Source organism: Miscanthus floridulus, chromosome 1 (assembly GCF_019320115.1).
Source record: "Miscanthus floridulus cultivar M001 chromosome 1, ASM1932011v1, whole genome shotgun sequence".
NCBI classification, from domain to species: domain Eukaryota; kingdom Viridiplantae; phylum Streptophyta; class Magnoliopsida; order Poales; family Poaceae; genus Miscanthus; species Miscanthus floridulus.
The window spans coordinates 32,934,186-32,945,713 of NC_089580.1; the positions used below are offsets into that span (position 1 = coordinate 32,934,186).

An 11,528-nucleotide genomic window follows, 5' to 3' on the forward strand; every position below is an offset into this window, starting at 1 on the left:
TGCTCCTCATCCGCTCGGCCGCTCACACGGAGACGGACGCGAGTCGCGGCCGATTGCCAAAGGCGACAAGAACACTGCGGCTAACCCTAGCGGCGTCGGCGGCCAGCGGGGAGCGGACTGCGAGCGCAACAGCGCAGGGCAGGGTGCGGCGGGGCGGCCAATTCGAGGCTCTGTTGCAGCGTTGCTCCGAGCTCTAGCCTCCGGGAGTCCACAGTCCAGGTCGGTCAGCATAGGGGCTTCAGAATCTAGAAATAAGATATTGGTTGAGAAATTACTGATTTACGGTGCACAATTCACAAACAGTATTGCAGTTATTTAAACCTATGGATTGAATTTTTTGTGTGGAAGTGGGAATACCCAATTTTGAAATGGCTCCGCCACTGCCAGCACGGCACGGTCAGGCCCATGTTTTATTGCAGTCTAGCCCACTTCATCCTTTCCTACTCTGCTCGGTGGGCTTCTAGGCCTGTGATCCCCTGGTCGGCCCATTGTTTGAAGACCCAGTTAATATCAGAGGAGGCAGTGCGTCCGAGTTCGACCGATAGGGGGCCCCGACTGATAGAGCATACGAGAGGAGACAGCGGCGACCTCCACTCCCGTCGCACAGTCGCCGCCGGAGGCCACGCGAGCCGCCGTCTCGCCACGGTTCGTCTCTCCCTCTACCTCCGTCCCCTCGCTGAGCTCGGTTTCTGTTCAATTTTCGCGCTCCCTTCCCCTCGCATCTGACACTCGCGACGCGACCCTCCAGAACTGAATCGCGCTCTGTTGATGGGCAGCTTGCGCGCCCCGCCGCCGCCGGCGCCGCTCGTCGGAAGCACTAGGGTTGCCTTCCGTTCTGGGATTCGCTTTTCCTCCGACACAGTCCTCAAATACAGAGGTGCGCGCTTGTTGCTCTCTCTCTCTCTCTCTCTCTCTCTCTCTCATATATATATATATATATATATATATATATATATATAGGGAGAGGCTATTCAGTAGCCGGCTACAAAATAAGTTATTCTGTAGCCACCTCCATTTACTATAATTTTATATACTAATTTACCATAATATAAATACATATTTACGATAGTTGGGTTACTATAACACATGGGGATATTTACCATAACGTTATATTAAACCACTTAGTAAGGAGTTACTATAATCTCGTAAAATAACATAGTAATTATCGTAACTCAAAGTGGCTACAGAATAAGTTATTCTGTAGCCAGCTACAGGATAGTAGTTCTATATATATATATATATATATATATATATATATATATATATTTTTTTTTTTTTTTTTTTGCTGTTGCTGCCCGCCTGCCCCTGCCAGCCACGAGTTCCTAAAGGTTCGTTGGTCTCTGTTTCATAGAATCGCGCATTGCTTCCTGATTTTCAGGGTTAACTACCAGTAGCGCGATGAAGTCGTATAGGCTATCCGAGCTCAGCGACGCCGAGGTCAGCGGCCTCAAGGCTCGTCCCCGCATCGATTTCTCGTCCATATTTGGCACGGTGAGATGACAGCGAGATTACTCATGTTGTTGAAGTCCAGTTTCGTTTTATTTCATAGTCTGATAACCATGGGATTCTGTCTTGTGCAATTAGGTGAATCCAATCGTTGAGGATGTCCGTGTCAGAGGTGATGCAGCAGTTAAGCAGTAAGTGTTGCTGTTATAGATGGCCTTTTCTTGGAGGACTGGGAGATTCTGATTAATTTTCTGGGTTTGGTTTTTCCAGCTACACAGAAAAGTTTGACAAGGTCACGCTCGATGATGTTGTCGTTCGTGTTAGCGATCTTCCAAATGCAGAGGTAATTGTCCTGTTTTATGTATATGTTATTTCCCCTATTTGCTACATGAGTTTGGTTATCTTACCTACATAAACACTGTAGTTTGATCCAGTGGTGAAGGAAGCCTTCGATGTTGCATATGACAATATATATGCCTTCCATGTTTCACAAAAATTACCCGAGAAGACAGTTGAAAATATGAAAGTAAGAGATGCCTCAATTTTGTAAAGTTTCACCTTTTCTATACGCTCTACGTTAATTATGTATGCCCTGTTCATGAATATATAAAGGGGGTAAGATGTAAGAGAATAACAAGGTGCATTGGTTCTGTCGGGCTGTATGTCCCAGGTGGCACTGCAGTCTTGCCTTCGACTGCATTGATGCTTGCTGTGGTATGCTTGCCTCTACTCAAATCCTCTCAACCGAATTAATTGAATTAATTCACTGTTTGAAGCTTTTCATATAATCCTCTTTCTGCCAGCCTGCACAGATTGCTGGATGCAAAACTATTGTTCTTGCCACACCACCTAGCCGTGATGGTAGCATATGCAAGGTACACTTAAGGGACATGAAACTGCAACCGTATTCTTTTTTTTTTAATAATTGTTGATCGAGCACTGTATACTTTTGTTTCCTGCAGGAGGTTCTTTACTGTGCAAAGAAAGCTGGTGTGACACACATATTGAAAGCCGGAGGAGCTCAGGTACTAGAATATTTTGAGATTGTCTTGTGCTTCATTATTTAGTTCAGTGCTCTTAATGTTGTTTACTTTCAGGCAATCTCAGCAATGGCATGGGGAACTGGGTCGTGCCCAAAGGTATTTGAAGTATATAAACATATCGATTACATGTTTAAAATCAGTAGCAATCTTTGTGTCTATATACTGGCCTTTATTTAATATATTACCTTGCTTGTTAAATAATTCTCATAGAACTTAATAAAAAAAACTCGACCTGCGGGGGGTTATGACGGCCCCCGGGTTTTCCCTCTGAGAAGAAGATCTTCTCACACAGATCGAGAAAACCCCTGAACCCCCGCCCCCATCCTGACGCAGGAGGTACCGTTACCCTGTGAGAACCAGGCCGGGGCCTTCCACTGCGCTTTGGCACATGGGGACGGGCGAGGGGATTTTTTTAACCTCAGCCTGAAATCCGCTCCCACGGGGAGTCGAACCTAGGACCTGAGGAGTGCCGCTGGGTCACCTAACCGTTTGAGCTAGGCGCCCTTTGGCCTCATAGAACTTAATAAACTACATCTTTTTTACTGGGCATGCCCTGCTCTTAGCGCTTTAAACTCTGCCCAAAACAACTGTTAATGTATGGAGATGTTGACTCACCAAGTTCCACAGCAATTATTTATGTTTTTCTGTATTGGCTATGGACTCTGATTCGATCGCATAACTTTTGGTAGCTTTGTTACTGCGTCTGCAGGTTGAGAAGATTTTTGGGCCTGGCAACCAGTATGTAACAGCTGCCAAAATGATTCTTCAGGTTTGTTCTTGTTCTTCATTGAAAAAGTTACCATTATCTTCTTTGCCAAGACATCTTTTCTGTGTTTAGTTGTTTTTGTGATTCTAATTCTTATTTGACTGCAGAACAGTGAAGCTATGGTATCTATAGACATGCCTGCTGGCCCTTCTGAAGTTTTAGTCATTGCTGATAAATATGCGAACCCAGTTCATGTTGCTGCTGATCTGCTATCTCAGGTATTCTATTTGTTGCCCTGGTCTGATCTGCATTGCTAAATGCTGTTAATGTTTACTGTTTAAAAAACTGAATTTTGAGAATCCTTCATATATATAGAGATTGTTTTATGATGCTGAATTCCTTATTGTCGCACATGTTCACAATGTATGTCATTACAGTTAGCTAGTTAAATCTTTTGTAGGCAGAACATGGCCCAGATAGTCAGGTTGTTCTAGTTATTGCTGGAGATGGTGTTGATTTGGGTGCCATTGATGCAGAAGTTAGCAAACAGTGCAACGCGCTTCCAAGAGGTGAATTTGCTTCAAAAGCACTTAGCCATAGCTTCACTGTGTTTGCCAAAGATATGGTTGAGGTAATTCTTCACCCCTGCTTCCTGCAATGGATGCATCTATGCTGCCCATTTGTGTTTTAAGTGCATCACCATTCTGCTGTGACTTCAGTGCCTTCATTTGTTTCTACTTTTTGCAGGCTATATCATTCTCAAATCTGTATGCCCCTGAGCATTTGATCATCAATGTTAAGGATGCTGAGAAGTGGGAGGAGCTCGTCGAGAATGCAGGTAGGCATATTTTTGTCATTAGCTTTGTTGTGGTCACATTGATCTTCATGCAGATGCTACCCCTTGGCACATATATCTCGAATTCTCAATCTGAATATTTGGTTTCCATATTTCAGGGTCAGTTTTCTTGGGCCAATGGACCCCAGAGAGCGTGGGTGATTATGCAAGCGGAACAAACCATGTCCTTCCAACCTATGGTTACGCGAGGATGTACAGTGGTGTATCACTGAACTCTTTCCTCAAATACATTACAGTCCAATCCCTAACAGAGGAAGGACTGAGAAAGCTGGGTCCATACGTCGCGAAGATGGCCGAAGTGGAAGGGCTAGAGGCTCACAAGAGAGCCGTTACCCTCAGACTGCAAGAGGTTGAGGCCACTGTAACCGTTTAGCTGCTGTCATGAACTCATGATCCATTGTAATATTCAAACTCGATGTGGGATTTTGGAATTCTTCCCTATTCCTACAGGAACTGAACTATTGATGTCTTCCAAACAGGCTCTGGAATGTTAGAAAGAGGCGTTTCAACTGGTACAACAAATAATGCTCATTACAATCTGAAATGTTTCTCGAATAAACAGAGCAGAACTTATTGTATATGCAGTGTTCTCGTATTAGTTATTTCCCTAATTGCTTCTGCACCAATTTTTGGATTGTGCATGTGCATCCAATGTGTTTCAAACAGACTGACAAGCATGTATAAGAGCAAGTATAACAAGGGGTTGTAAGCAGGCTGTACGCTGACATGGAGGAGAGAGAGGAGAGAGAAGAGAAGCAGGCTGTAAGCTTACAATCAGCTTATGCACAGGAATCAAGAAGTTCTGTGAGACAGACAAGTAGGTTGCAAGCCGGCTAACTATTATATGAGTGGGCTGATAGATTGGCTATAAGGTTCTATACAGCCAGCAGTCGGCTGAATTATTAGCCTTGCTCTAAGAATCTGATGGAAAAGAAACTATAAAATGGCATCGAGCAAAGAGATTTTCGGCAGCAATGCAGTAAGAAAAAGCCTATATGTCACGCTCAAAGTATAAATTCGGATATGTATACCCTAAACTGTTTAATACCAAACAAATTGGTTTTAACGGCGGTTTAGTCCGTGATGGGGTAAATTAAACTAAATCTACATTTCAGGGATCAAATAACTTTACTAAAAAGTAATACAAGTACTCCGTAAAAAACTATATGTTATTTTGATTTTTCTAAATATATAATTTTTATACAATATATCGGGACATGAAGAGTATTTTTTTTTTTCAAAAACATCTCCAAATATTATGGACCGCAGTCATTTCAGGGCTTAGATAATGAAAAGCCCAACAAAGGGTCAAAGGCCCGCCTCACCCCATCGGCCCATCCTGACTCCCGGTGCCCTCAACGAGTCTGCCGTCAGTCCGTCACACCGAGGCCCCGATTCGTACCGTCGGACGCCCGACTCCCTCCGGCTCCGCCTCCGCGCCGGACCTGACGTCTCTGCTCGCCGAACGCCGGTCGGGGCCGGCGGCGAGCGGGCTCGACAAGGAGCCCAGGCTGCCAGGTCCGTACCGCGGCCAGCGGGCACCAGATGACCAGGCCACCAGCCCGCCGGCGACCGCAACCTGGCTCCAAAACTGGTTCAACCACTCCGTCGTGCCGATCCGAAGCTCAACGGCGGCGGCCGGTGGGATTGGCGGAGGCTCTGAGGCGGGAGACTGGACCTGGACTGCGCGAGGTAGGCTGGGCGGCGGCGGAAGGAATCACCGATGGGTGATGCACAGGCAGCAGGGGAGGGTCCGCGCTGCGTTGGATGCGGCGGGCGCGTGAAGACGCTCTTCGTGCAGTACTCCCCGGGAAACATCCGCTTGATGAAATGCGTAAGCCACGCGAGTGCCCCTGGCCTCACGAGTCTCTGCACCATTCGTATAATCCTTTTTTATTTCTGCTTGTGAGCCGTCAAACTCTGAATAGTGAATACTACTACCCTTGTTGTGCCTACTAGGATAATTGCAAGGCTGTTGCTGATCCCTACATCGAGTGCGAGTTCATGGTACGGTGATCTATGAACCATGCCTTACAGCTTTGTACTAGGGATGTGTTAGCTGCACTTATCGTAGGATGCTTGAGTGCTTGACTAAAGTGTTGGCATCTGCTTGTTCCTTCCTAGATCATCTTGATTGATCTCATCCTGCACAAGACAAGGGCTTACCGCCATGTTCTGTTTAATAAGCTGAGCATGGGATCATCTGTTGACAAGGTATGAATCTATGCTTTCCAGGCTAACTCTAGTTGCTGTTTCACATTCCTGCAAGCATCAAATTGTGCTTGGCTCATACTGCAAACATCGAACACCACCTTTCTTTTGCTGGTCTCATAGTAGTAATGCTCTAAGCATTTATGCATTTGACTTTGACTTGCCTTACCTAATCAGTATGAAACAATTGTTACTGGAGATGCCCACTTGTCGAGTAGTTAATGTATGGATGAGGCTAAATATGGTTTGGTCATCGTTATTCATGCTAAATTGCCAGGACCCAGGAGTGCTCTCCGTTCTACATTAAAGCAAAGAATTTACTTCTTATCTTTTCTGCTTCAAATTTGTCTTTGTGGCGTAACACAAGCAATCAGGATGGTAACAATAAATATCATCAATGATGTGCCCTGTTAAAGGGCAGACCTAGTGCCGGAGGCTCCCACATGAGTGGGGTCTGGGGAAGGGAAAAACCGAGGCAAGCCTTCCCCCCGCAAAATCTGCGGAGAGGCTGCTTCGAACCCGCGACCTGGTGACTCAGTGAGACAGCTCTCACCACTGCACCAGGCCTGCCCTTCAATGATGTGCCCTGTTCCACACAATAATTCCCATGCATCTGCTGGAAAAAACTGAAGATTTGCTTTCTGCCTTTTGCTAACGATGGCATTCCTGTTTCACTGACACGAAAGCCTTTTGTGACTCTCTGACCCTTCACAACAGCATACAAGAACCAATTTGGCATAAAAAAATTGTTTTCTATTCATATAGGTTTTAGATGAATAGTTTGGCAATCTTGTTGTGATCTGCTCTCATCTTGTAGTGATTTCATACCTTCCCTTCAAGAACTTATTTGGTGGATACGTCTTCATGTCCATATATAATTTGATTCTTTTTCTAATACGTCTTTGTGTTCTGGTTTGCAGGGAATATTTTACCGGTCTACTTTGATACATATTGCTCTTGACGCATGTATCCATAGAATTCATAATTTTTTACTTTGATTTTGGTTACTATGAACTATCTGCCCAACTTAAACAATCCATAACTATGTAAGTCAGAATATCTTTTTCGAAAGGAAACAGAGCTGATGGGGCTTCTTCCAGGATTATTTTCTCAACAATTTCCAACTGCACTGAGGTGATTACAGTTAACAGCATTCAAATATATTTTTACTGTACATTGTCGTAACAGTGTGCCCAACATTTTGTTGCTCTCCAGGTTATTGGTGATGCATTGTTGGGAAACATCATATTTATGACCATGTTACTCCTGGGAGTGCGATTTATTCTCAAATTATCTTTTGATATTATAAGGTACAACTAGCATGACAAGTTCTCTTCTTGTTAGAATAAAGCATTTGTTGCTATGAATGGGTCCCTGAGTGTTCTTGATGGGATTTATGCAGCTAGTAGAGATCATGCAACAGGCTAATAGTCTCATAGTCCATTTCTGTTCTATTTACATTTTTAGTATTTCTTATTTTATTTGCGATTTAGTTTGCTTGTCCATGAAATTTATTTGTAATAACAAATTTCCATTATTCAGGTATAGGGATGTTCTGTTCGCTGTCATCATTTCAAGCTACTTCAAGTTGTTTCTTTTCACAATGATGGTATAAAAGATTTTTATGCATTAATTGTTTCTCTTCCAAGTATACCTGCCATTTTATTCTTTCTGAATTGAGTATGAATATTTGCAGGTTTGGGAGTTCCCATCATCTGTTATATTCATTGTTGAAATGTTTGTTCTCTCATCAAATGTTGTAGCCCTGAGAGGTACACACAGCACTGCATATTTTACCCATGAATATATTCATTCTCCAAATGTTTTCTAGTCAGTAGGATGCATATATACATTAACAACAGTCTTGGTAAGTACCGGACGCTTCTTGCATAACATAAATTGAAACATGTATCTGAGTATTCCCTAGACGTTTTCTAGCTGTAAGGATGCTTACAACATCAATAACATTCATGGAGCATAGGCCGTGGATATCATAGATAATTATGTTAGGGTTCTGTGTTGCATCAACTGACACATGATCAGAGTTTTTTTCTAGTAATCCTGCCATTTCCCATACAAACATATATATGCCATGGTTAGATGGAAAGGGCCTTTCTGTAATCAAGATCTCTACTGATGGGATCAGACAGATGTCCTTAGTTCTGACATCAAATGATCAAGTTTATGGCATGCCCCCTTGTATCCATCTACATGTTCACGTCTTCTATAGCTTTCAGAAGTGTTAGTTTACTAGTTACTTGGGGCGATTGATGGTTTCCTTTTTTTACTGAAACTATGACAGTTCTATTTCTTTTTATTTACGCGTAAATTATGTTTCTTTGCCGAACAGTAAACCTGTTCAATGTTGTGTGAACTGAGCACACCATTTCTTTGCAGTTGTTTCGCAGTTTCCAAAAGCCCACTGCTTCGCGGTCTGCTTACTAGCGCATGCAGCAAAATACTTGACCCAGCGATGGATCCTTGGAACGCCTTGAGCCTGAACAAGTCCAGACCATCCTCGAGCTTCAGGCATGGCCCTAATCTACAGATGGACCGTCCTGGTGCTTCTAGCGACCTCTAGGTATACTGTGCCCTGATGGTGAGCTCTGATGGTTGGATGCTGGCTTGCGCTACTCACGAACGGCGTGGCCGCTGATGATGTCGCGACATTGTTAGGTGTATAATACAACGACTGTATTCCTAAGTTTGGTCTGTAGTAGTAGGCTTGCCCGTGTTTGTCTTCTCCCCCCTCCCTGTGAGTAGTTGAGCTGTGGACCATGCCGGAATTGCATGGCCTCATGGCATCTGTGCAGCCCTGCACCGGCTGTTGAGCAATCTTTTTCCATGTACTTACGGCAAAGATGGATATGGCATCTTTACTCGTAGGTAGTAGCTGCGGAGTGCTGTGTGGCTGGTACTTGGTCCCTTTACCCTACCAACGGCCTGCGTAGCCTCAGCATCTCCTGTTCATGAAAGAATGCAGCAAAGGAAGGACCTAAGCTACCATTGTGTTCTGCTTTGGCGGCTCTACCAACATTACCTGTGAAAACGTCGTTTCCTGGCTGCAGCTGCAGCTGTGCTGTGAGCTCCAGTGAGGCAGTGACTGCAATGCACATGCACTACGGCAGCAGGAGTTCTCTGTCTCAGTCAGATTCAGTGTCCCCGAATCTGATCAGGTGTGTTCTGGCTCGCTCTGGTTTTTTTAATAACCTTGACCAACCTGAACGCTGGCATCCCCTGCCTCTCGTTGCACCGACAATGGCTGCTCTGTGTGTTTGCGATGAACCATAACATGCATCGTGCGATTACTTGCCATTAAGTGTTAGGTGTGGAACCAGCAACTTTGATTAGGAGAGCCGGACAAACATAATGACACATCATATGTATGATAAATATGTACATAAATATACATTTTAACATATTTTTCTATGCTTCTACATATGTAGTTAAGTGTTCATGACAAAAAAATCATAACATTATGATAAAATACGAGTTAAAATAGGCTAAATATGTTTTGTATTGTATTATTAATAAGGTATTAAAAAATTTCACTGTTTTTTTTGGGGGGGGGGGGGGGGGGGGGGGGGGGGGGGGGCTTGGCCCCCACTGGTTCCGCCTCTGTGTTGAGGTGATGGGTTACTGCAACTGAGCCCACCTGGTCACATTGGGTATGTTTGGTTTTTTGGCCAACTTTTAGCTTAGCTAGAATTTGAGTCTGGACAACCTTAGCCTGCTCCCACTAAACCAATTCCTGGTTGTTTGTACTGTGTAAGTCTAGCTAGCTCCATGACGTGTTTGATTGTCTGGGTTGTTCTGATACCGTCACCTCTAGTCTTAATTGGTAAGCTTACCCGTTTGAGGGAATTTCATCGAACAATTGGTGGGTGCGCATAGGAGGAACTAGCGAACACCTCGGTGAAGCACGGCAGCCTCCACCAGTCCCCCACTCCGACGAACTACTCCACTCTGCACAACTAGCACATCACCACGATGATGCATCCGCTCTGCCGCTTCCTCTTCCTCCTCGTTGGCCTCCTCACGGCAGCGAGCACGACAAGCACCACGGCGTTCACGGAGATGGCGGAGCAGCTGCAGAAGACGGTGGTGTCCCCGCGGCAGAGGCAGCAGCAGGCGGCGGCGGCGGCGGCGCAGCTGGACCCGCAGAAGTACGTGGCGACGATGCAGCAGCTGATGCAGAACCCGCAGTTCGTGGCCATGGCGGAGCAGCTGGGCAGCGCGCTGTTGCAGGACCCCGCCGTGTCCACCATGCTAGGGGGCTCACCAACCCGGCGCACAAAGAGCAGCTGAGAATTTGTTTATTGCGTTGAAATCATGCCACACCAGGGGAAGGAAAGGTTCTTAAAGGGATATATATAGGTTGGTGCCCAGATTAGTGGCCGTTGATCACGTAGTTTGATGACTAGTACGTCCTAATAAGAGCGAATCAATTAAGAATTATTTACATGGTCAGTGAATTTTAGAGTATTCCGTCTTTCCCTTGTCCTATATATAGACAAAATAAATGATATATAAAAATGGTTCAGCTTAGCTCCTTGTATTTAGCTGTAGAACATGTAACAGTGTACAGAACTTACGCTGCCTTTGTGAAAAGCCACAGTAGTATGTAGAGAAAATAATGACGCCCGGTTCCTATCAATTTGGCTGGCAGGCTACGTATGTACAGAGCGAGTTTATGGTTTTCTTCGATCTGCTTTTCTATTCTTCTGCACACATGGAAGTGGTAAAGCAGCTATTGTTGTTTGAGCTATTGTTGTTTGAGTTGACCACCAACGTCAGTTAAAGCAGGTCCTAAGATTTAGCATCGGTGGTTGTGGATCAATTTTCTTGAGCCCGGTGAAGCCTCTGTCCTATCTATGGCTCAAGACTACTTATCCTCGAAAACATAGGCTGATCAGACAGTCGAGTGAAACACCGACTGTGCTATCGAAGTGCGAAAACGAGGACCCTAGATGCTTCTATCGTGGCCACTTCTCGTAGGCCATGTGGCTCCGACGGGCTCGCGCCCCGACGAAAGTATCACCTGTGTCTACAGAAGTAGATCAACAATAGTTTTTATTTGTCGTGCTCCGTAATTTGAGAATTATTTTCCTACACGGATGTATTGTGGTTTAGCGTTATATATTAAAAGCTGTTGTTGTAAAAAAAAAAGCAGTAAGCCACGTACTTCTTGTTGGAACATAGTACTATGTCACTCTTGTAAAAAAAAAAAGCAGTGAGCCACGTACTTCTTGTTGGAACACACTAC

At 44.7% G+C, this 11,528-nt stretch overlaps 2 protein-coding genes across 3 annotated transcripts; both read left to right on the plus strand.

Annotated features, from left to right (window-relative positions):
* Positions 1-535: 535 nt before the first annotated feature.
* LOC136477882 (histidinol dehydrogenase, chloroplastic-like) lies at positions 536-4,677 on the plus strand. 2 transcript variants are annotated; one of them, XM_066476141.1, is made up of 15 exons: positions 536-645; positions 749-877; positions 1,379-1,491; positions 1,585-1,637; positions 1,717-1,789; positions 1,871-1,972; positions 2,059-2,160; positions 2,250-2,321; positions 2,409-2,471; positions 2,544-2,585; positions 3,199-3,258; positions 3,363-3,473; positions 3,656-3,826; positions 3,943-4,033; positions 4,150-4,677. In XM_066476141.1, the coding sequence occupies exons 2-15, from the start codon at positions 769-771 to the stop codon at positions 4,422-4,424; spliced, it is 1,437 nt and encodes a 478-aa protein (XP_066332238.1). In that variant the 5' UTR covers positions 536-645; positions 749-768; the 3' UTR covers positions 4,425-4,677. The 2 variants fall into 2 exon arrangements, with proteins under 2 accessions (XP_066332238.1, XP_066332244.1); XM_066476147.1 differs by having other exon boundaries at positions 777-877.
* Positions 4,678-5,439: 762 nt separating this feature from the next.
* On the plus strand, positions 5,440-9,472 carry LOC136477897 (protein ARV 2-like). Its single transcript, XM_066476155.1, has 9 exons — positions 5,440-5,885; positions 6,011-6,058; positions 6,176-6,265; positions 7,183-7,228; positions 7,314-7,396; positions 7,478-7,572; positions 7,805-7,871; positions 7,959-8,034; positions 8,660-9,472. Exons 1-9 carry the CDS (start codon positions 5,775-5,777, stop codon positions 8,755-8,757), a joined length of 714 nt encoding a protein of 237 aa, XP_066332252.1. The 5' UTR covers positions 5,440-5,774; the 3' UTR covers positions 8,758-9,472.
* Positions 9,473-11,528: the final 2,056 nt, after the last annotated feature.

Bases quoted from the DNA above. Each gene is read 5' to 3' on its own strand.
- LOC136477897 (XM_066476155.1), top strand. From the start codon at position 5,775: ATGGGTGATGCACAGGCAGCAGGGGAGGGTCCGCGCTGCGTTGGATGC. The intron at 5,886-6,010 runs GTAAGCCACGCG...TGTGCCTACTAG, and splicing joins ACATCCGCTTGATGAAATGC to GATAATTGCAAGGCTGTTGC. The intron at 8,035-8,659 runs GTACACACAGCA...ATTTCTTTGCAG, and splicing joins AAATGTTGTAGCCCTGAGAG to TTGTTTCGCAGTTTCCAAAA.
- LOC136477882 (XM_066476141.1), top strand. From the start codon at position 769: ATGGGCAGCTTGCGCGCCCCGCCGCCGCCGGCGCCGCTCGTCGGAAGC. The intron at 2,322-2,408 runs GTACACTTAAGG...TGTTTCCTGCAG, and splicing joins GTGATGGTAGCATATGCAAG to GAGGTTCTTTACTGTGCAAA. The intron at 3,474-3,655 runs GTATTCTATTTG...AATCTTTTGTAG, and splicing joins CTGCTGATCTGCTATCTCAG to GCAGAACATGGCCCAGATAG.